Source organism: Lepisma saccharinum, chromosome 16 (genome assembly GCF_977018435.1).
Source record: "Lepisma saccharinum chromosome 16, izLepSacc3.1, whole genome shotgun sequence".
In the NCBI taxonomy this organism is placed as follows: domain Eukaryota; kingdom Metazoa; phylum Arthropoda; class Insecta; order Zygentoma; family Lepismatidae; genus Lepisma; species Lepisma saccharinum.
The window spans coordinates 31,381,732-31,402,190 of NC_139244.1; the positions used below are offsets into that span (position 1 = coordinate 31,381,732).

General features: G+C 38.8%; 2 protein-coding genes across 2 annotated transcripts in view; one reads left to right on the top strand and one right to left on the bottom strand.

Moving 5' to 3' along the window:
• Task7 (TWIK-related acid-sensitive K[+] channel 7) overlaps positions 1–3,849 on the bottom strand; it is a 75,123-nt gene extending 71,274 nt beyond the window's left edge. Inside the window, exon 1 of the mRNA XM_083137296.1 lies at positions 3,789–3,849. The gene's annotated coding sequence lies outside the window, so the exon portion shown is untranslated. The remainder of the gene's footprint in view (positions 1–3,788) is intronic.
• A 7,747-nt stretch (positions 3,850–11,596) lies between these two features.
• Positions 11,597–19,135, top strand: LOC145999997 (ribitol 5-phosphate transferase FKRP-like). Its single transcript, XM_083137297.1, has 2 exons — positions 11,597–12,504; positions 18,270–19,135. The coding sequence occupies exons 1-2, from the start codon at positions 11,730–11,732 to the stop codon at positions 18,959–18,961; spliced, it is 1,467 nt and encodes a 488-aa protein (XP_082993423.1). The 5' UTR covers positions 11,597–11,729; the 3' UTR covers positions 18,962–19,135.
• The last annotated feature ends 1,324 nt before the right edge of the window (positions 19,136–20,459 follow it).

Below are 20,459 nucleotides of genomic sequence, written 5' to 3' on the forward strand. Positions count from 1 at the left end.
CGGATTATCCGTTACAACCGAAACGGATATTGGATAGTTTGAAATCCGAATACCCGTTATCCGAATCTTGAAGCCATCCCTAGTTTATACATTGATTTGTAGCAGGCATGGCGTTACACATCATTGGAATGAATAGCTGAATCAGTGGCGTGGCGAAGTTTTCTGTGCCCCACCCAAAGTAAATTATTGCGGGTCCTTTATTGAAAAAAAATATCGAGAATACTACTCGTTTAACGTAGGTTAAGCTTCCCTGTAATTGGCACTGCCCAGTTTTTTGGCACGTTGAGGAATATTTGTAGAAATTAAGATCTGTGTAAAACTGGCAACATTGGTCTTGTTCCCACCTTGTTGCCCTGACCTGTCTTCCGTTGATGACATTTGCAAGCGGCAACTATTTCATTTGTTATTTCTTGTCGAAAAATCTCGTATATCTGGAAGGCTTTTGTGATTTTCAAGATTTCTGCTCAATTCTAAGCAGGTAGGTTAAGGAATATGTTTTCATGTTTCTCTTGTTATTTATTGTTGTAATGAAATTATTGCACATGGTTCTTGTTTAACGGTTAGCTAGACCCTAAAGGAAGTGCATTGACGTCCCATTGCCAACAAATTGTTTAATCGCTGCACGCTTTCAAGGGTGCCAATTGCTAATGTGCATGATTCCCATTTACTTGGCACAAGGGAATAACTCGCAATTTGGAAGAAATAGGCCTTTCATGTTTTTAACACTACCATGGTGCTATTTAAAACATAAGAATGACGATGCGAGCGTTCTGACTTTGATAGCTTTATGTTAACCAGTAGTTGCCACCAGGGCCAAGTACCAGCATTCAGACTGACAACTATTGGTACAGACTTTCGGTATTTAAACCATTTCACTGATTTACTTTTCTGAGTTCTTTCATAATTTTCACTAGGCATATTGCTATTTGAATTGTTTTGTAACTACAATATAGGCTTAGCTACTACGTAACCTACAATAACTGTGAATGTTAGAGGTTTAGCACGTTGTAAATATGGAGTGCAAATAACTGGGCACATATGTGACAATAACTGGTCAGTTTATGCCAACAACTAGACATTATGAGGTTCTGAATAAAAAATTAAATAACTGATTTCTGTTTTTACTATGTCTCAATCGATTTCACTTAAGAACAGGTGTCAAAGTTTATAAAATACCGAAACCAAAAAGATGTACTGATACAATATGTGTAATTAATTTTTCCCCAACTAGTTCCTCTTAATGTGTCAAAAAGTGGTATGCTTACCCTATATGCAAGTGGCGTATTTTGAGTCCACGATTGATTGAAGCAAACATTTTGTGTGCGTCAGCAATCTGGCTATTTCCCCATCACATTATGCAGGGTCAACCCCTTAACATAACTAAAATCACAACCTTTTTTCCAAGAACTACTTCTTTTTTTTTTTACCTAGGACACGTGCTCTGCCACGTCGGTCATAATGACTGAACTGGCGCAAACCTATCTTGCCATGTTCTCATTATGACCTAAACATGTAGCTTGCGCGCCGATCCGCATCAGGCATGACTGAGAAGGTGTGGGGAGCCGAAAACGCATATTAGTGTTTTGGCTGTTCTATTTTTTAACAGGGAAAAAGTGTCATTTTCCCATTCTGCAGGAAAGCCCAATTACCACTTTGTCGCAGGGAAAAGAAATTGGCGAAACCACCCTGGCAGGGAACGTGTTTAAAGCTGTGGCTGTATAGGGGCACCCAGCACCAGGCCCAAACCCAGGGGAGGGTCCATGGGGGTCATGAGCCCCCTCGAGCCATAAAATTCTTAAATGTGAACCTATAAAAAGCTACGAAAATAACATCGACGATTTTTCAAACTTGTAAAAATTTCAATTTTGTCCTTGCATAAATGGATGTGTTGTGTAGAGAGACAGTCTCCAGAAAACTGCAGACTGCAATACTGGGCACTTTTAGTTTTATAACCATTGATGCAAGGGTACCAGCAGTGTCGTCAATTGGAGGGGCAAGGGAGGCAGTCCTCTCCATTATTTCCACTTTTGCTCCTGCACTATGACCTATTAATGCTAAAAAGGCCTCCCCGATGGCGCAGTGGTAGCGTCGTTGCCTTGTAATCAAGGGGTCCTGTGTTCGATACTCGGTGGAGGCACATACCAAGTGGTTCGGATCCCACTTTAAACTCTAGGTCCAGTCCCGATTAGCCTTACTGTGCATAAAGTGGACTTAAAACACCAAATCAATCAATTAATCAATATTAATGCTAAAATTTAAATTATAGGTCCAGTCCTAATTAGTCTATCTGGGCATAAAAGAGGACCTAAAACTCAAACTCAAACTTGTATACTAAAAACCAGAAAATTGTTCTTGCCACCCAGTTTTCGCTGTGGTTCGGGAGGCAAGTAGAGTTACTTTATCTTGGTAGACAATCATTAAGAGGCCATTGTACGATGGCAAGAGTGGCAACAAAAAAAAAAAGGTCGGGGCAGTTACCCTCAGAGGCCCACCCAAATAGCCGCCACTGTATGTATATATATATATATATATATATATATATATATATATATATATATATATATATATACATACACTACCGACAAAAAGTTTAAGACCACCAGGAAAAAGTGCCAAAAATCAGTAGAAATGAATATATTTCGTAATGAATGTACAAGAAACAGATGTAAGAATCTGCTTGGCAATGTACAAACATAGGTACATCCACTATACATACTAATGTCACTTCATATTTTGCTTTCATTAATATGTCCTCCATTGACCTTAATGACAGCAGCGCAAACACGTGGCATGGGCTCCAATAGTTTTTCCAGATAGGATGGTTGAATGTTACGCCAGGCATCGTTGATGAATTCCCATAGCTGTTGAGTGTTGCTGGGTAACTTCTTCCTGATGTCCCTTTCGATTTGGTCCCATAGCAGTTCAATTGGTGAAAGATCAGCAGACTGCGGTGGCCACGTCATGAGAACTAATGACCCTTCTGTTGCCTTGCGTTCCAAATACCGCGTGCACAATTTGGATGTATGTTTGGGATCATTATCTTGTTGAAATATGAACCCATTACCAACAAGACGACGACCAGAGGGGATGGCATGGTGCATCAATATCTTATGATACCCTTCTTTTACCAATGTTCCCTGAATTTTATGAAGGTTCCCCATCTGGTTTCCGGAAAAACATCCCCCCACCATTGCATTTCAATCACAATGTTTCACTGTGGGAACAATACACTCTTCTTTCATTCTCTCACCGACCTTTCGGCGCACAAAGGTTCGCCTATTGCTGCCAAATAATTCATATTTGGATTCGTCGGTCCAGAGTACCCGTTTCCAGTTATCCACAGTCCAACCTTGGTGCGTTTTAGCCCAAGCCAATCGTTTCGTCTTGTTCACACGTCGTAACAATGGCTTTCTAGCAGCTACTCTGCCATAAAGCCCTTCTTCACGTAACCTATTCTTCACCGTTGACACAGACACAGGCGTCACTCCGCTGTTATTCAGGGAAGCAGCGATGACTGGTGCTGTTAGGCGCCTGCTCCGTTTGCTAGTTACTGTAATATATCTATCGTCAGCTGCAGACGTTACACGAGCTCTTCCACTACGTGCACGGTCAGCATAACTGTTGGTTTTACGGTATCTGTCCAATGCACAGTCTTGGAAATATTCCGTTTTCTTGCTATTTCGTGTTCCGAATAACCTTCATTTTTCAGTGCACATATCACAGCACGCTTTTCAACCGAAATCGCCTGTTCCCCACGATGACGGGCCATTTCACTCAGCTCCACTTACCTTACACACCTGACACACAATAATGCGCTCGCAATGTTGCCTGCGTGAACAGCAACTGACCTGGAGCCACTAATAAGGATGCGCAAGAGACTGGCTACCGTACTGACCGGTTTCACGCACACAGCTGCAATGTTGCCAGCTTCAGCAACGTTTTTGTCACTTTCCATTTTGCCAACCACATGTTACACATTCGGAAAAAAATTGGTTTCGTGTCTTGCGACGTTCAAACTAGACTACATTGTATTTTCCATGTGTATCATCGTCACGTCTTTCTTGGACAGGAACCGTTGGTTCCATACAACACTCCATACTGAATTTTTGGCCATTTTTCATGGTGGTCTTAAACTTTTTTGTCGGTACTTGATTTTTTAGAAGTTGGAAACATTGCCCGCTTTCTTTGAGTTCGCGAGGCGGCTGGCCTCCACGGGGGGAACGGGCAAGCTTGACAGGGCTCTGATCAATGTTGCAAACCAATTTTTCCCACCATGTAATTTCCCCAATTGTGGAGCCAAACTGTTACAGGAGAGTGAACAGGGTTGCATATGGCGGGGTAAAACCCTCTGAACTTCCTCAACAGTCTTCGTCAATGTTGCAAATCAATTTTTCCCACCATGTAATTTTTTCAGGAATGGGGAATTGTAAAGCCAAATTATCGCAGGCAAGAGGAAAGTTTGCCTTGTGGCAGAGACAAGAACATCATTGAACGCTTGCAGAGGAGTTGAAAAAGAGGTCGTTGACCTTCAAACAACTAGAGATACAGTGGGGAGTAGAAAATTGTTGGCTGAGCGTGAATGGTTTATGAGTGCATCTAAAAATTACCGAAATGACAAGGACCAGTTCTGGTCTAGATCGCGTCGAGTGGTCTTGGTGCTTGGAATTTATTTAGAGGCAGCGTGTGAATACAGTAGTGAGTGGATTGTATTTTTGTGAATGATATGTGCTGTGTTGTGTAGTGAACTGAAATGAGGGACATAATTAACAAGCTGTCTATTCGGCTTACGAATGACGATAAGCAAAAAAAGCGTTGTGGATTTTTCTTGTATGTCCACTTTATGAACAGATAAGCTAATGGGGATCGGACCTACAGTTAAAGTGGTATCTAATTCACCATGCATCGAACCCGGGACCCTTTAGTTTCAAGACCACTACCACTGCGCCAACAAGGAGTATCCGAACTTAAAATCGTCAAAGAATAGGTAGGTTGAAATTTTATTTTTATTATCATATATAGGCCTACATAATATTTCACAATATGGGCCTCTTATTTATGCAAATAAGAATGAAATTCTTGAAATCCTTCCCTTACAGACAGTGTACATTTCCATGTTTAATTTATGAGGTATTTATATTTAACCCGCCACCCCAAATGAGTTAAAAAAAACAAAAACACCCCCACCAGCAAATTTTTGTCCATTCGAACACTATGATATGGTGCGATAGCCCAGGTTCTTAACCCAGTATACGCCACTGATATATATATATATATATATATATATATGGATTAGTCCCCTCCCTCAAAAAAATCCTGGGTACGGGTTTGCCCAGCACATACGTATAAGGACAAAACACAGGACAGCAAAGAACCCTACGGATGATTATACTAACTGTAGGTTCAGTCGCCAGAGCCTCGTTGGCCTAAAACGCTGTAGTTACCGGGTGTACTGCGTGGAAGTAAGGTTTACTTTTGGGTACCTTATTCAAGAGTCAACCCTTTTACTCCTCTTAGCCCAACACTTGGGCCATTTCACAATACTCTAGCTTTAGGGTATTTGAAGTGAAGTGACATTGCGTACAATTATTCCCTTCATTTAAAAATTGAAATCAGTAATCACAAAATAATAATAATGAAAATTATTGTTTATCTTGACTCACGTTCATAGAGATGGAAAAGGCAATCAAAAGCAGGAATAAATTATAGGGGGCGCATGTTTAACGGGTAAAGAAGGCACTATGAAAGGAACATTATTATTGACATGGATTTGTCTATCTGGAGAAAACAGTACTGAAATAGAAAATTTACATGACAATATTTATGACTAGATCTTAACTAACCGTGTTATTATATAGATTTTCATAGTTTTATTTTCTTAACAAATTGACAATTTAAATTTAGGTTCTTTTTACTCATTTATACATTAAAGTAAAACATTATTTCATTATTTTTTATTTATTTTCTCTTGTATCCTACGTGTTTTTGAGGACTGGAATTTTACTCAGTGCAGAGGTTGTCAGTAGCTTGTTTGGCATTGTGTTTCAATTCTTAAAGTTCTTACTGCCTAAAGCAAAGACAGTAAGCGTGGTGGTGGTGTTTGGTAATACTTATGCATTCCACTGTACAACAAACTAATCTCTAACTATGACATCTATGCTTTGCTGAAGAGAAAGAATGCAAAAAATATGACAAAACCAGCCTCTATATTTGTTAGTTAACAATTAGAATGCAACAATGTAACAATAATCTGGAATTTAGAAACAGTGTTTACAACGTAGACTTACGTTTCCTAGAAGCCAAATTTGGTTCTTCGGAACTTCAAATTTGGGAGAGACATAACACTTTTGCTTTGAAGCCAATATATGAGCAGCCATGAGCGATATGGAAGACGGCGTGTTGATAACAGATTGCTCCAGACGACAGCTCCCCAGAATGACATGGCCCGCACTGAAAGTGGCGGCTGAGTAAGAAGAGCCAAGGATCTTTATCGACGACGGGGAGGTCAAAAAGGACGCGGAATGGCTTATGCGAGAGACCAAGTACTCTCACAGCGTCAGCTTTTATTGTGGTCTCTCGGCCAGATACGTGTTCTTCCTTCTGACGGCGCTCTCCGTAGACAGCTCAGTGCTCTTCAGGGTCCTTCGAAGGCCACCCCCTGCCACCACTACGACTTCGAGGGAAGGGTTCGGTCCTGGAGGCGCGACGAGTACGAGGAGTCGCGAGTGTGCCTCGTGAGAAAGAACCACGACAGGTGGCACCACAGGAGAGTCGCTGCTGGCTCTTCTACAAGAGCTACACTTGAAACTACTGCATTCGTCTTGCAAACATGAGATCACCTACGTTGGCGTTTCGCACCTAAAAAACGTTCTTCGGTTCACGCTAACGGAGACGTGATGGCCAGATATTCGCAACAAACAACTCTCACTTCAGAGAACCCAGCCCGACATCTGAGAAGTTCTCGTATTTACAGAAGGATCACAGAAACAAAACAAAAGAATAGACTCAAACCTTTATCTTAAATACTTGTATTTCAGTAACAGAAATTTCTGAAAATTGAAATCTCTGAAAGAAAATTCTCCAAAGTCGTAAGCGCTTACTCCTGAGATTTATCTGCTTATGCTCTTTTATTTTCTTCCTCACAGTTATTTTTCTCTTCAACTCCTATTCATCTTCTCTATTCTTCTGTTCTCTTCTCTTATTTCTTCTCCTCTTGTTTCTGTTCTTCTGATTCGGTTATGAATAAAGACAAACACAAATTCCGTTTTATTGTTGTAAGAAATATATTATTAGCTAATTACTGGTAGTAAAGTACACTGCCGTACCCTATAAATATACATCTACATATGTTGGCACGTGTGGATTACATTGCACTTTAAAATACGTCTGTTAGAATAAACAGCCATTTGTCATATTTTGTTGCCATTCCATCCTTGCGCATGCGTAGTGTGGATAATTTGGAGTCATGGTATCAAATACTTCTGTACTATTCGTATATAAATATAAGTGATCATAATTATACATGTTTCATTCTACAGCAGAGAAACCAACCTGCATACACGAAACTTCACAACCAGTAATTTGGAGCATCGGGAAGAAACTATGAACATACGCAATCTCACTATGGTATACTTCGTAGTACTGTCCATACTACATTTTTGCAAGATAAGGAACTAAGAACACAATATTTCTAGGGTAGCAATTGAACTACAATTTAGCAACCAAACTCAATGGAGTACATGATGTAGGAGGGGAGTGTGGTACAAGTGGTAAAAGTTTAACTCAGCTTTCAAGGATTATAGGTCTGATATGGAGTTTATTTGAAAATGGGGGACTAAAAGAAATAATAATTTTCCCTATGTTTTAGGGCTCCAAATTCTGCTCATAAGGTCACATTTCTGTGTACACTAAATTTTCCGAGAATAGAAACGAAAGTTCACAGATATTTTACTGGATCATTTTAACCATACTATTTTAACCAAAACTTTGAGAAATAATACGTGATTTAGTAGTTAGAGAAGGCAAATCACCTAAATTGGGTCCACCATAACTGCCTTAAATTTAAAACATTTGAGTTGAAGTTTAATACTAGTATGTAGATATTTCCGATTTTTGGTCTGGTAAAGCATTGGAATATTGTAAGTTTCAAATTTTCCGTCACAACATTTTGGAGTACGCATTTGTGGAATTTAATATGAACTTTTCGAAACTGTTGATCAACAGTTGAATCAACAATTTTGTAATGTGTTGGATTTATTCTTTGTATTGTATATTTCGAATTTATTTAATTGTATGTTTGTTTACTTTCTCTTTTTTGTTCTTATCTGCAAAAGAGAAGAATGATTACACTTCGAGGACTATAAATATCTTTGATTGATTTCATACATTCATCGGCATATTATTTGACTTACAGCTTTATATTTGACTGTCTATCCTCAGTATACAATTCAACATGATACAGGTTTTCGTTGCTTATGTAGTGTTCCATTTGTGAACACCTGTACCATATTTCATGAATACAAGGAATAGTGTGATATTTCACACTTCTATATACCAACGTGACGTCATCTCTCGTTAACCAGTTTGTGTTTGATAAGAGCAATTGACTCGCCTGTTTTTACATGACTTGGTTGAATGACAGAAAACCAATGACAAGATGACGCCATGTAGGTGTCCTTCAGGTGTCCTTCTAATTTCACTGTAGAAAGTTACAAAAGTAACGCAATATATATAGCTCTCACATGCGCTATCCATAATTATTACACAAAAATTCGTATCATAACAGATGCTTTAAGCGTATTAATGGCGCTGAGTTCCTCATATCCTCAGATTTGTAAACATCCTTTATTTGTCATCCTTATAATCCAACAAACCAGTATGCTTATGGAAGAAATATCAACGTTCAGTTTAGTTACGGAAAGGCTCACCAAGTAAATATGGGAAATGAACGTGTGGACGTATATGCCAAAGCTGCCCGATCATCGGAATCTATTTTACTTGCGAGGCTTCCATACACGGACCTACTCCCAAGAGTTAAATATAAACTTCAAGATAATGAAAACAGTGGTGTATAGAACAATTTCAATCAGCGGGCAATACATATAAATGGTTTTCAGAACATTCACAAAATAATCCTTTGTACTACTCATATAATCTTCCAAGATCAGTTATTGTCTTTATAATACGTCTACGTACAGGTCATGCTCGCTCTAATGAACATTTAGCACGATTACATATTACAACAAAACAAGCCTGCACATGTGGAGAAATTAACCAAGATGCCACACATCTTTTTTTACAATGTCCTAATTTGGACAGAGAACGAGACAAATTATATAATAGTTTGAGTCGCCATGGAGTTCCATTCCCTACATCTCTAATTGCCCTGCTCACGGATCCCATTCCTCCCACTATATGGCTTCTTTATTGATATGCAAGAAGATGTAATTTGACGATCTAGCAAACAGCATATATACGATATATACAGTGCGTCCATTTCGATCTGCAGCCGAGAGATCGGGAGAAACGTGGCGGGCGGCGCTGACGGAGATGCCGACATTTGAGGCCTGTAATGCCCGCTTATTTTTGTGGACATCTTGTAAAACGAGCACTAACCTGTGTTATAACACGCAAAAGTTCTTCTGTAATTCTTCCAAGTTCCACCCTTTTATACACAAATAAATACGCTTTAGAAATTATATTAAGAGCCACAGATAATACTCTGTAAAACATTTTAACCATAGTTTTGACCAGTAACGTCCTGCTTAAGTTTATATCCTTGAAAGAGTTTTGTGTCGATGGGGATCGTTTGGAGGTTTCGAATGTGCAACACTGTATCAAGATTACGCTGCAGACGAACCGTTAAAAGCTAATGGTGTTCGTGAGCTTCCTTGCAATCCGAAATCTCCTAGCTCAAGTTTTTTGTTCCTTCGCGACTACAGAGCTGTGAATATAGTGGCAGGCAGATGTAAACCAAGAGCGTGTTAATTTCGTACTGTGCGTAAGAGTGTTATTCTTGGTTACTTGCCGTTACTTGTTTGTGTTATTGCAGTGTGTATGTGTGTTGTGTCAGTCAGACGATTGGAATGCCAGCCGCAAGGTTCACGTTAGAACAAAGAATTTTTATGTATGACACTTACGTGAAAACAGACTCGTGTCGAGACGTGTGTAGGCAATTTGTACAGAAATTCCCAGGCGTTTCACCTCCACATAGAGATACGGTTAGACGTCTTGTCCTTAAATTACGAGAAACTGGATCGTTAAATTTTAAAACACCTAAGCAAAAACGACGGATTCTAACCGAAGCAAAACTCGATGAAATTGGTGCAGCGTTAGAACGTTCTCCAAACAAACCTCTACGCCGTGTTTCACAGGAGATGGGCGTGTCAAAATCATCAGCACATACAGCCACTAAGCTACTAAAATTATAACCGTACAGAGTTTCTATAGTGCAAGAATTACGGCCCGCTGACAACGTAAGTAGAGTAAATTTCTGTAATTGGGTTTTGCAGAATATTGTAGATGGTATTGTTGATCCACAGTTAATAATTTTTTCGGATGAGGCATGGTTTCACTTGCGTGGTCATGTTTGTTCACAGAACAATAGATACTGGAGCACTGAAAATCCCCGAATAATACACGAAGTTCCGTTACACGATGCAAAAATTGGTGTGTGGTGTGCTGTAAGTGCCAAAAGAATAATAGGGCCTATATTTTTTGAAGACACAATAAATTCAGAGAGGTACCGCACACAAATACTCGCGCCGTTTTTTCAGTTGTTATCAGATAATGAGAGACAATATGGGTATTTTCAACAAGATTCGGCCACAGCCCATACCGCCGCTGATTCTTTGGACGCTATAAGGGAGGTGTTTGATGACAGAATAATTTCAAGAGGTTTATGGCCTTCACGTTCGCCAGATCTTACCGTATGTGACTATTATTTGTGGGGAACCTTTAAAAATAGAGTCTACCGAAATAACCCTCATAGCATCGACGAACTAAAAGACAATATAAGGGCAGAACTAGGAAAAATTACGGAAGAAGAACTTTTGCGTGTGAATCAAAATTTCATCAAACGATGCCAGGAATGTGTGAATGTAGGTGGACATCACTTTGAACAACTCTTATAACACAGGTTAGTGCTAGTTTTGCAATATTTATATAAATGTCTGCATATGTCCATAAAAATATGCGGGCATTACAGGCCGCAAATGTCGGCACCTCCGTCAGCGCCGCCCGCCACGTTTCTCCCGATCTCTCGGCTGCAGATCGAAATGGACGCACGGTATAATTTTTTTCGTCTCTCTGTTTCTTTCTTGTGAAAAATAAGTGCATAGTGAACTAAATACATTTTGCCAAAAATTCAGAGAGATGACTAAAATCGACTAACAGTTGATAGGGTCAGAAAAAAGAAGAAGAAGACGTAGGTGTCCTGAATAATTATATTATTATAGTATTATACATTTGCGTGTGTGTAATTAATTTATCATCTATACGTTAAGTTTATTTAGAAATAAGATTACGAGGCCCTAATTTAAAAAACATCAACCTTAGAACAGTCGTATTCTGCAACTTTTTCATGATTTTACTACAACAAACCAAACATTCTGAACATGAACAATGAAAATGTCGAACATTTTCAACCGTCTCAACTCTGTGTATTTCCACTTGGTAAAGAATGTTTTCGATCAGTGTCCTGAAAATGTAGGTCAAGATAATTAATAGACAAAATGGTTGCTTTTAGGTCGCAATTACGTTGTTTATTATTCAGTGCAGTGATATCATTCACTGTAATTGTTTTCACTTTAACTTCAAGACGTACTGGAGAACATCCGTTGTGGATCAACACAGTTCCGACAGAAAGTGAAATCTCGTTAAAATTTCATCCGTTGGAGATCAGCACAGTTCCAACTAAAAACGAAATATTCTTGAAACTAATACATCATTCTATATCAATTGTTATGTATCAGTGTGACTGTATATGTATAAACGAGACACTTGCAGAAGTATTCAAAACTTTACCTGCTATTGATGTTCTTATTATTGGTGAGTTGGAGTGCCCTTTGCTACAAATAAGAGGGAAAGAACTTATTGACATACATAATGTGAGAGTTGTCAATTTAAGATTCAATTTGTCAAATACGTACGAGAACAAAAACCTCTTATATTTTATTAAAACTAGATATGTACTATTTCTTCTAGAGACTGTGATTTTTGATGTGCAATCAGTGCACGATATGTTGTTGAAACTCGAAGAAAATAGACATTCAATACTTTCAGCTCCTATTGAGGGACACAACTTTCCTGTATGTTTGAAGATTCAAATGAATGTCAAGGAATGGACGCTGAGATATGAAAATAATATCGATACCAAGATGTGTGATATGGTACAAGGTTTTCAAGTTATTATGGCTGAAGTAATAATGCTTCGACAATTATCGGAAGGTTTCTTGCAACCATTTCCAGAATCCTTGTATCTTCAAGCTATACCTCACGGTTATAAAGGTAAGTGCAATCTAGTGTTGTTCACATTTAACATGGTGTTTATATGAATACATGCATACGTTATATTTAGTATTTATTGTTTCTTATCTAAATATGATGATCTAGTGAATGTAACCTCCTATAATATTTTACATAAATTATTGTGGAAACTCCTAATATGACACGAAGATTAATTGCATATTCAGGTTATGTTTTACGATTAAGTTCGGTAGCAAGGTTAGGTTGTAGGTATTTTTATTCTTTATATTAACATTACTGTCCAAATATTGCTTGCTATGCTTGATTTATTTTTTATATCTGCATTATAGAATATTACTTTGTAGAAACGTGTATGTTTAGATTAAAACCACTGTCCAATTTGATATGTTTGATGTATTTTTTGGTCTTCATTAGAGAATGTTACTTTATAGTAACGTGCATTTTAGATGCCATTTCCATGCAATATTAACAATTCGTTTCCTTGCGTCCATTTAACAGTGGCCCGTATTATCAGAGTTGCTACGTGTGAAATTTTTACCCTTTCTTGTAACTTCGTACCCACACATTAACAAAGTTTACAAATGAAGGGCCAGGGGGAAAAACGACGAATGTTCATTCGAGACGATTTGCCAGGAAATCAAAAACAAGTATTTCTCTTTCATAAATACGTCAATATATGCCAAAATAATAATGCGTTTTTCAGGCACTTCTCACCGTTTCCCAACCAAGGCGTTCTCATTCTTATAGTACAGCTTTTGAGCTATCAGATGGCGCTGTGATCTAAAAATGGGCGAAAAATCGACATTCATCGTTTTTCCCCCTGGGTCTTCAAGTATATAAACGGATGCTGCTGATTGAGATATTTATTTTCTCTAGTGTCTGTAACAGTTATTCAACGTAGGCTAATCATTCTGCCGAAAGTTAGCTCATTGTTATAAGTGGCAACCATTATGTATCAATAGGATATATATAACTTATATACAGAAAGGTCTTGCCAGTCTTGACTCGACTTTTAATATCTTTACGACCAATAATGTCGTCACAAAATGAAGGCTTAGTTTTACCAGTCATCATTATTAGGTAGGCTATGCTTCATCTTCTACACAATCAATTGAGCAAAGTTTTTGCCATCGGTGATAAAATTTAGATAGCTAGAAGTGCAGCCGGTTCTCTTGGCGGAGTGGTTAGCATAGGACGCCATTGGTCCCGGGTTCGAATCCTGGCCTGGGCATGGATATTTGTGAGTGTCCATTCATCAATTTCATCATATCATCACTCATCACTATCTTCGCAATTAGCCAAAAAGTGGCACAAAAGGCGAAGTAAAATAAAGCAAATCAAATTGTTTCTCAGTAATACCCACAATTAAATCAATACACGAAGGTATGTATAAAAACAGTGTTCTTTAAAATTGGAAACTATTGTCAACCAGACAATTTTTTGAAAGAGAATACCCTACATATTTTACTGGCAACAAATTAAATGAGTTGCATAAGCTGCTTGGTCCACATAATAGTATGGTACAGTTCCTCAAAATTGCTAGTGTGTGATTGTGAAGATGCAGCCAAATATTTGTTACAGACAGTGTTCTGTGCAGTGGTGTGTTACGCATTTATCTTGTAAGTACCGATTCTAATCACAATTCTTGTTCGTTTAGTTGCTGTGATAGTGCATTTGTGTCTTGAAGATCTTGGAAAGGGAAAGTTGGGCGATTTACTTTGAGACATCTGAAGCTAACACTCTCAATTAACGTGACAACTTCATAATATATTCTTATTAATATTCTTCATGCATATTAAGAAGCTACAATCAGTCTTATTTGACAATGACCTAATGCAGCTCATAACAAGGCAAATTAAATCATTATATTTTGTAATTTTTGGAATGATTCTGGAGGTGTATCGCATATTGAGATATCCATATTTTGAAGTTTAAATACCCGTAATCAGTGACGCCGACTCCAAATAAAATTTTGGGAGGGGCAAAGTTGACTAATGCTTTCCCGAAGACGAAGGAAGCAAATGCTATTCATGTCAAGTAGGACCCAAATTCAAGTTGAGGGTGACGTTAGCTCTTGAAAGCTATGAAACTGGTAGAATTTTTTCTCAGAATACGAACCAAGCGAGTTCTGGAAAAGTTCGTGATCTTTCGAGAAGATGCCTTGGTCATCTTCAGGGATAAAAACGAAGGAACCGAGAATGGAGGAAAGGTTAGCTCCCGAAAGCTCTGGAGCTATTTCACAACTCACCTTTTCGCTATACCGATAAAATATCTCCAATATTGTGATACATGTATTACTAAGTAACTTTCCTTGTAGTGTTTTATTTCCTTAATTCAGGCCAACTACCTCCGTACTATTAAAAGACATACCAAGAGCGTTAATCTCACCCTTCACTGAATTAGAATAATTCTTTATTGTTCTCCATGGTGGATGATTTTCTTCAGCCACTTCCAGAGTTCACTTTCTATCTACTCTTAATTTCCTGCAATATTTTGTAATTTCTGTTTATATGTTCAATGCATTGAAAGAAATTGGTTTACTCAGTTATTTTGTAGTCTGAAGTAAATAAAACTAAATAGTGAGGAAATACTTTACATCTTGACGTCAGCGAGTCGAAACAAAATTGTTGTTTGATGCCTGTTGTAATGAACCTGCGTGATTAAGATTTGTACTCTTGAAATGTTAAGATGTTTTAAAAGGTTTGTTACTTCTAATAAAGTTAATTATAACACAGTTCAACTTGGTGAACATAAATAATCTAGAATGGGTCACAACCTACTGCCGATGACGTCACACTTCCAACTCGCCTGACCAAGTGAATGGACACTTCTGTATTTTACTACCTAACGACGGGCTGAGTCTGTAAAACAAAAGAAGGAAGGGAAATCGTCAAGAACATGGTAACTGAAACCTGAGTCCAAGAATATTTTTTTGCCTTTTTCCTGTTTTTAATTTTAATACTAAGATTGAGACTGGAGCACATCAGATTAAACCACCATTTATATAAAATTAATTTAGGTTGGACCAGGAAGATGCTCATCATGTTATATTTTAATGTCCATTTTATACTAGTCAAAGGAAGATCCTTAATCAAGAATCTAATAAAAAGAGGAATACCACTCCCTTCTTCTTTATCCTCTTTAATATCGGAACCAGACATAACAATTGTATTTATAATTTTAGATTACTTTATGATATTAATTTACACGTGTAGAAACTATGCACATTGAAGATTTGTGATTCGATGTGGCAGTGTCGTGTGTGACTTGTGTTGCGTGTTTTGGGACACTTTGATACGCCTTGTATATTTTGGCCATCTGTAATATTTTATTTGTTTTCTGTTAATTTCACAGAAATCTGTTTGATTTATTTATTAGTTTCAATACTGTTGTTTGTGTTGATTTAAATTTGTAAATCTGGCTGTATATTTGTTACACGCAATATTGGAAGCGGAAGTCATTTCCGGTTTATAAACATTTTTAGAACTGTTCAATCTTTTATTGATTCCGTTGCCGGGACAACAGTGCGTGAAAAGGAAAAAGTAAGTTGAGTTGCGTGAGATGATGTTAATTTTGTGAAAAACACTGTTATAAAGGAAAAGCAGCAGCTTAATTTAAATGTGATTGCGTTTGTGAATATTGTTGTTATTTTGCAGTGATTGTTTAAAGGTAAAATGGGTTATTAAATTTGTAAAATGGCAAGAAGCTATTTCTTTTTTCAAATCGTTACGTCCTGACAATGCTCAGTGTAGCATAACATTAAGGAGAGTCTCATAACTCCGCCGCACAGGAAGATTGGGTAGCTACCGTGACGTAGTGATCCGTGATCCAGTGGCGAACACCAGAGGGGAACGTCACAACTTGGTGTAGAGCTGGTATTTCAGCTAAATCCAATAAAGAATGAATGAATGCCTTCTCTTTTATTGGCGATACGCGGAAGTGGAGGAGCAATTTCGTTCACAAACTTTCGTGTTATCGCACAAAGTTAATTTTGAATGACGTTTGAAATGTTTTAAGAATTGATCTTTACATTCTTTCTGACATGAACATAAATCTGTATGTTGTTTGTAAACTGATATATAGAAATGGATACACATGTGTGATCATACAACGATGTCTAATATTTGAAGTTCGTACTATCTTTACCCAAGCCTTGGGAGTTAGAATTGAGTCTCATGTTCCCGTCGCAGGGAGTAGCGGACTTTGTGACGCCTTGTGTCCAATTTGGCATTCAAGTGGAGGGCGTTACTGTACCCTAGGATATCTATACGATACCTAGTCATATCATGAATACTGTCACAAGGTTTGCAGGAAATAGACACAAGATGGTTTGGGATAGTGCAATAGTCATAGACAATGTGATACATGGATATGTGAGGAACACAGAACGCCTATAGCTACTCAAAGTGACCACCTTTAGTACGCACGCAGTCCTTCAGTCTTTGTGGCCACGCATCAATTTCATTACGCACGATATTTACAGGGACGTCCGCCACTGCCTTCACGAGAGCGATTCAAACTGGCGATGTTGGGGTGTCTTATGGGCTGGTGCCGAATCCTGCTGGAGCCTCCAGGCCTGACTGCGAAAGAGGGTGTTCGTGAGATTCCTCAAAGGACCATCTCTTGGTACACCTTGGCCGATGTTTTGTTCCCTTGCTCACAGAAACGCAGCTCAGTGATGCCCTCGTAGCTCACCCCCCCCCCCCACCACACCATAACTGACGCTGGATGATGGCCTCTCTGGACACTCGGAGCTTGTCGGCAGCTTCTCGTGAACTCCTCGCATATACCATGTCGTTTTGGGCATTGAATGCCTCCTCAACATTGAACAGTTTCTCATCGGTGAAGAGGATTCGTCTGTGTCCATTTGTTGCGTACCGCGTTGGTAGGCGCTTTGCTTTGATCAACCTCTGCCGCTTCAACGTATCAGTGAGGATATTACCTGTACGTCGTTTGTGAGCTTGCAGTCCTAGGTCACAACGTAACACACGAGACATGGACATTTTTGACATCTCATTTTCCTGAGGCAGGATTGACTGTCTCCTGACAGTATTTCGTCGCACAGACACCGTCAGTGCTTTCACAACCTCTGGAGTCCGTACTGTTCGAGCCCGCCCTGCCCTGGGCCGGTCGTTCACAGTTCCAGTTTCAGTGTATACGCAGGATACACGAACCTCTTTGAGATTTGAAGCTTCTGGAGAAATTTGAAAATCTCACCTGCTTCTTCGCCTATCTTATGTAGTGCAATGACAGCCACTCGATTTTAATTCTCGCCCCATTCCATCCTGATCTGTATCACAATCACCTTCTCCCGTCTGCAGTTCACCACAGAATGACTCAGGTCTTACACCTCCCCATGGGCAGGTGCTGTCCTTGCCCTGAAGATGTCCAACCAGCCTCCAAAGTTGTGACAGTATTTATGATATGACTAGGTATATTCTTCGTTACTGATCTTTTCTTCTTAAATGTTATTTTATTTGATTGTGAATATACACGTATATCTACATTTGCACGAGCACTTTAGTGACTATCTTCACTAAGTCGATTGTAGTTCGTATTTACTGAATGAATTAATTCGTCTCGTACCGTTGGCTACTTGGTATGAAGAGTATTGCTTGTAGCCAAAGAGCTGATGCTCAAATGTACTAGCCATTGACACATTATGTTTCACCTTGAGTAGAGAATAGCTTGATACCGTAGGAAATAGTAATGTGACGGAAATTATGAGCACTATATTGAGCATTTTACATCGCAAGAATTTTAATGTAATCATCTTTGTTTTGCAGCTCACTTAATGAAGAACACATTTTTCAGAACACGCCAGACCATTAAATTCGACAAGAGATTATATAATGAGCAGAAGCGTCGTATGTATAAGTCATTTGGTTTCAAGAAAGTCGTAACAGAAGAAAACAACGTGGAGTGGTACGGCTGCAGCAAGGCCACAAGGAAATGCTCGGTCGACGAAAAGTTTGGTGGGCGATGGACTCCTCCTTGCTGCCTGGAGGCCATGAAGCAGACGGTGACACACGTGGCGGAAGTGCTGGAGAGGTGCAACGTTCGCTATTGGCTGACGTTCGGAAGTCTGATAGGCGCCATGAGGGACGGGGGCATCATCCCTTGGGACCACGACGCAGACGTTGGGATCTACAAGGAGGACGTCGACAAGTGCGAGTGGTTGGCTAAGACCAAAGAAGATGGTTCCTCTGTGGAGGACGACGAAGGCTTCTTGTGGTTGCGAGATTCTACCATCTGGCGCGTGCGGTTCAGCAAGGTGAATCACAATTATGTGGATATATATGAGTATTCGCCAGAGGATGGCATGATGAAAGGGCCTTATGAGTTTCCAGAGAGTTACCTCAAGCCAATGACAACTGTTGAATTTGTCGGGAGAAAGTTTAAGACAATGAACAATATACGTGAGTATTTGGAAAATTCCTATGGGAAAGGTGTGATAGAGAATCCAGAAAAGGAGTAAATTGGGTATCTGGAAAATAGTATTTATGTTATAATAAGCATATTGTCACATGATTATTTGGATAAGTATTCTACAGACGAATCTTTGGATTTGAAATTTACTTTATGCCACGTATAATTTCAGTGGCCTTTGTTGGTGCGTTAGTTTTCAGATTGATGTTCGAAAATTGATATGAGCAAGTAACGTCTACACTTGGTTCAGTGTTATGGGTATAGACAAATATATATATAAAAAGGTTAAGTGCTCCCCTGTGCTTAGCACCACGCCATGAAGGCGTATAGGGGGTGTGGGGGTAACGCCCCACACTTTCTTGATCCGGTCGTGAGTGGGGGTGATGTGATCAGCATCACGCCCTTGACCGCCTTTACCTTCCCAGGGTTTCTCCCAGGTACCCATGTCATTCGACGCTGGGTGGGCGTCGGGGCCGCTTCCAACGAACGTTTTCTATTCCAGAAATTAATATGAACCATAGGGTCATGTATTTACATCGAATTTTCCTTGCAAAACCACAATAAAACACTATAGAACTGTCGTTTTGTGCAAATTTGTCATGATCTGAAACTTACGACAAACGAAAAATTCATATTAGATGCATAAAAATGAAGAAGTGACTCAGCTGTATTAGTTCTAGCTTCTTAGAAATCAGTTGCTGATTTGCGAATGAAAATGTAAATTAAATAAAAGGCAAAATTGTTGTTGTTTGTGGGTTTCGATTACCTGATATTTTATTTATTACAGTGGTATCATTCACCTATATTATGTTCACTTTAACATCAAAATGTACTGCACAAAATCAGTTTTGGGTTCAAGACACAATATTCTTAAAATTAATAGCGAATTCTACATCCGTTGTTTTTGAATGTGATTGTCAATATTTAAAGGGAACATTCACAAAGGTAGTTCGTATTTTACCTGTAATTGATATTGTTATTATGGAATGCGAGTGCATTTCTAACAACTGATGGAAAGTAACCCTTATCGAGATACCAATCGCGAGAGTTGCCAATCTAAGACTCAATTCCTCAAATACGTTCGAGAAGCAAAACCAGATTTATCGAAATAAGATATGTATTATATCTTAGAAATATGATGTTTTTATTTAATGTACATACAAATGCTGAGAATGTGGAGCCAGGAAAATTCCATCGTACGAGAAACCATTACAGATTACAGAGAACTTGCCTCTCAAGAAAATTAGGGACAGTCAGTCTTTCTCAATGGGAATCTCAGCAGGGGAAAATTGCATTAGTGGCAGCAACGAAGGACGGAAATTCCTCCACAGTCGAGGTCTCTACAACCTTGGGAAAAATTGGGACGTTTGTCTGTCTCTACCGTGTGTTCTACACAGACATTTCATGAAGATAATTTGTTCATGGTTAGACGTATATCACTTTTACGCAATGACAATGTGTGTTATTGAATAATGTTTATAATTATCATGATAGTGTATTTTTATTTATTGCTATCGATATCTAACGCAATAATAATGCGACAAATA

What these genes read in the sequence shown, in the direction of transcription:
- LOC145999997 (XM_083137297.1), top strand. Translation starts at nt 11,730, where the DNA reads ATGGTTGCTTTTAGGTCGCAATTACGTTGTTTATTATTCAGTGCAGTG. An exon ending in TATACCTCACGGTTATAAAG is followed by an intron (nt 12,505 to 18,269) that starts GTAAGTGCAATC and finishes TTTGTTTTGCAG; the next exon opens with CTCACTTAATGAAGAACACA.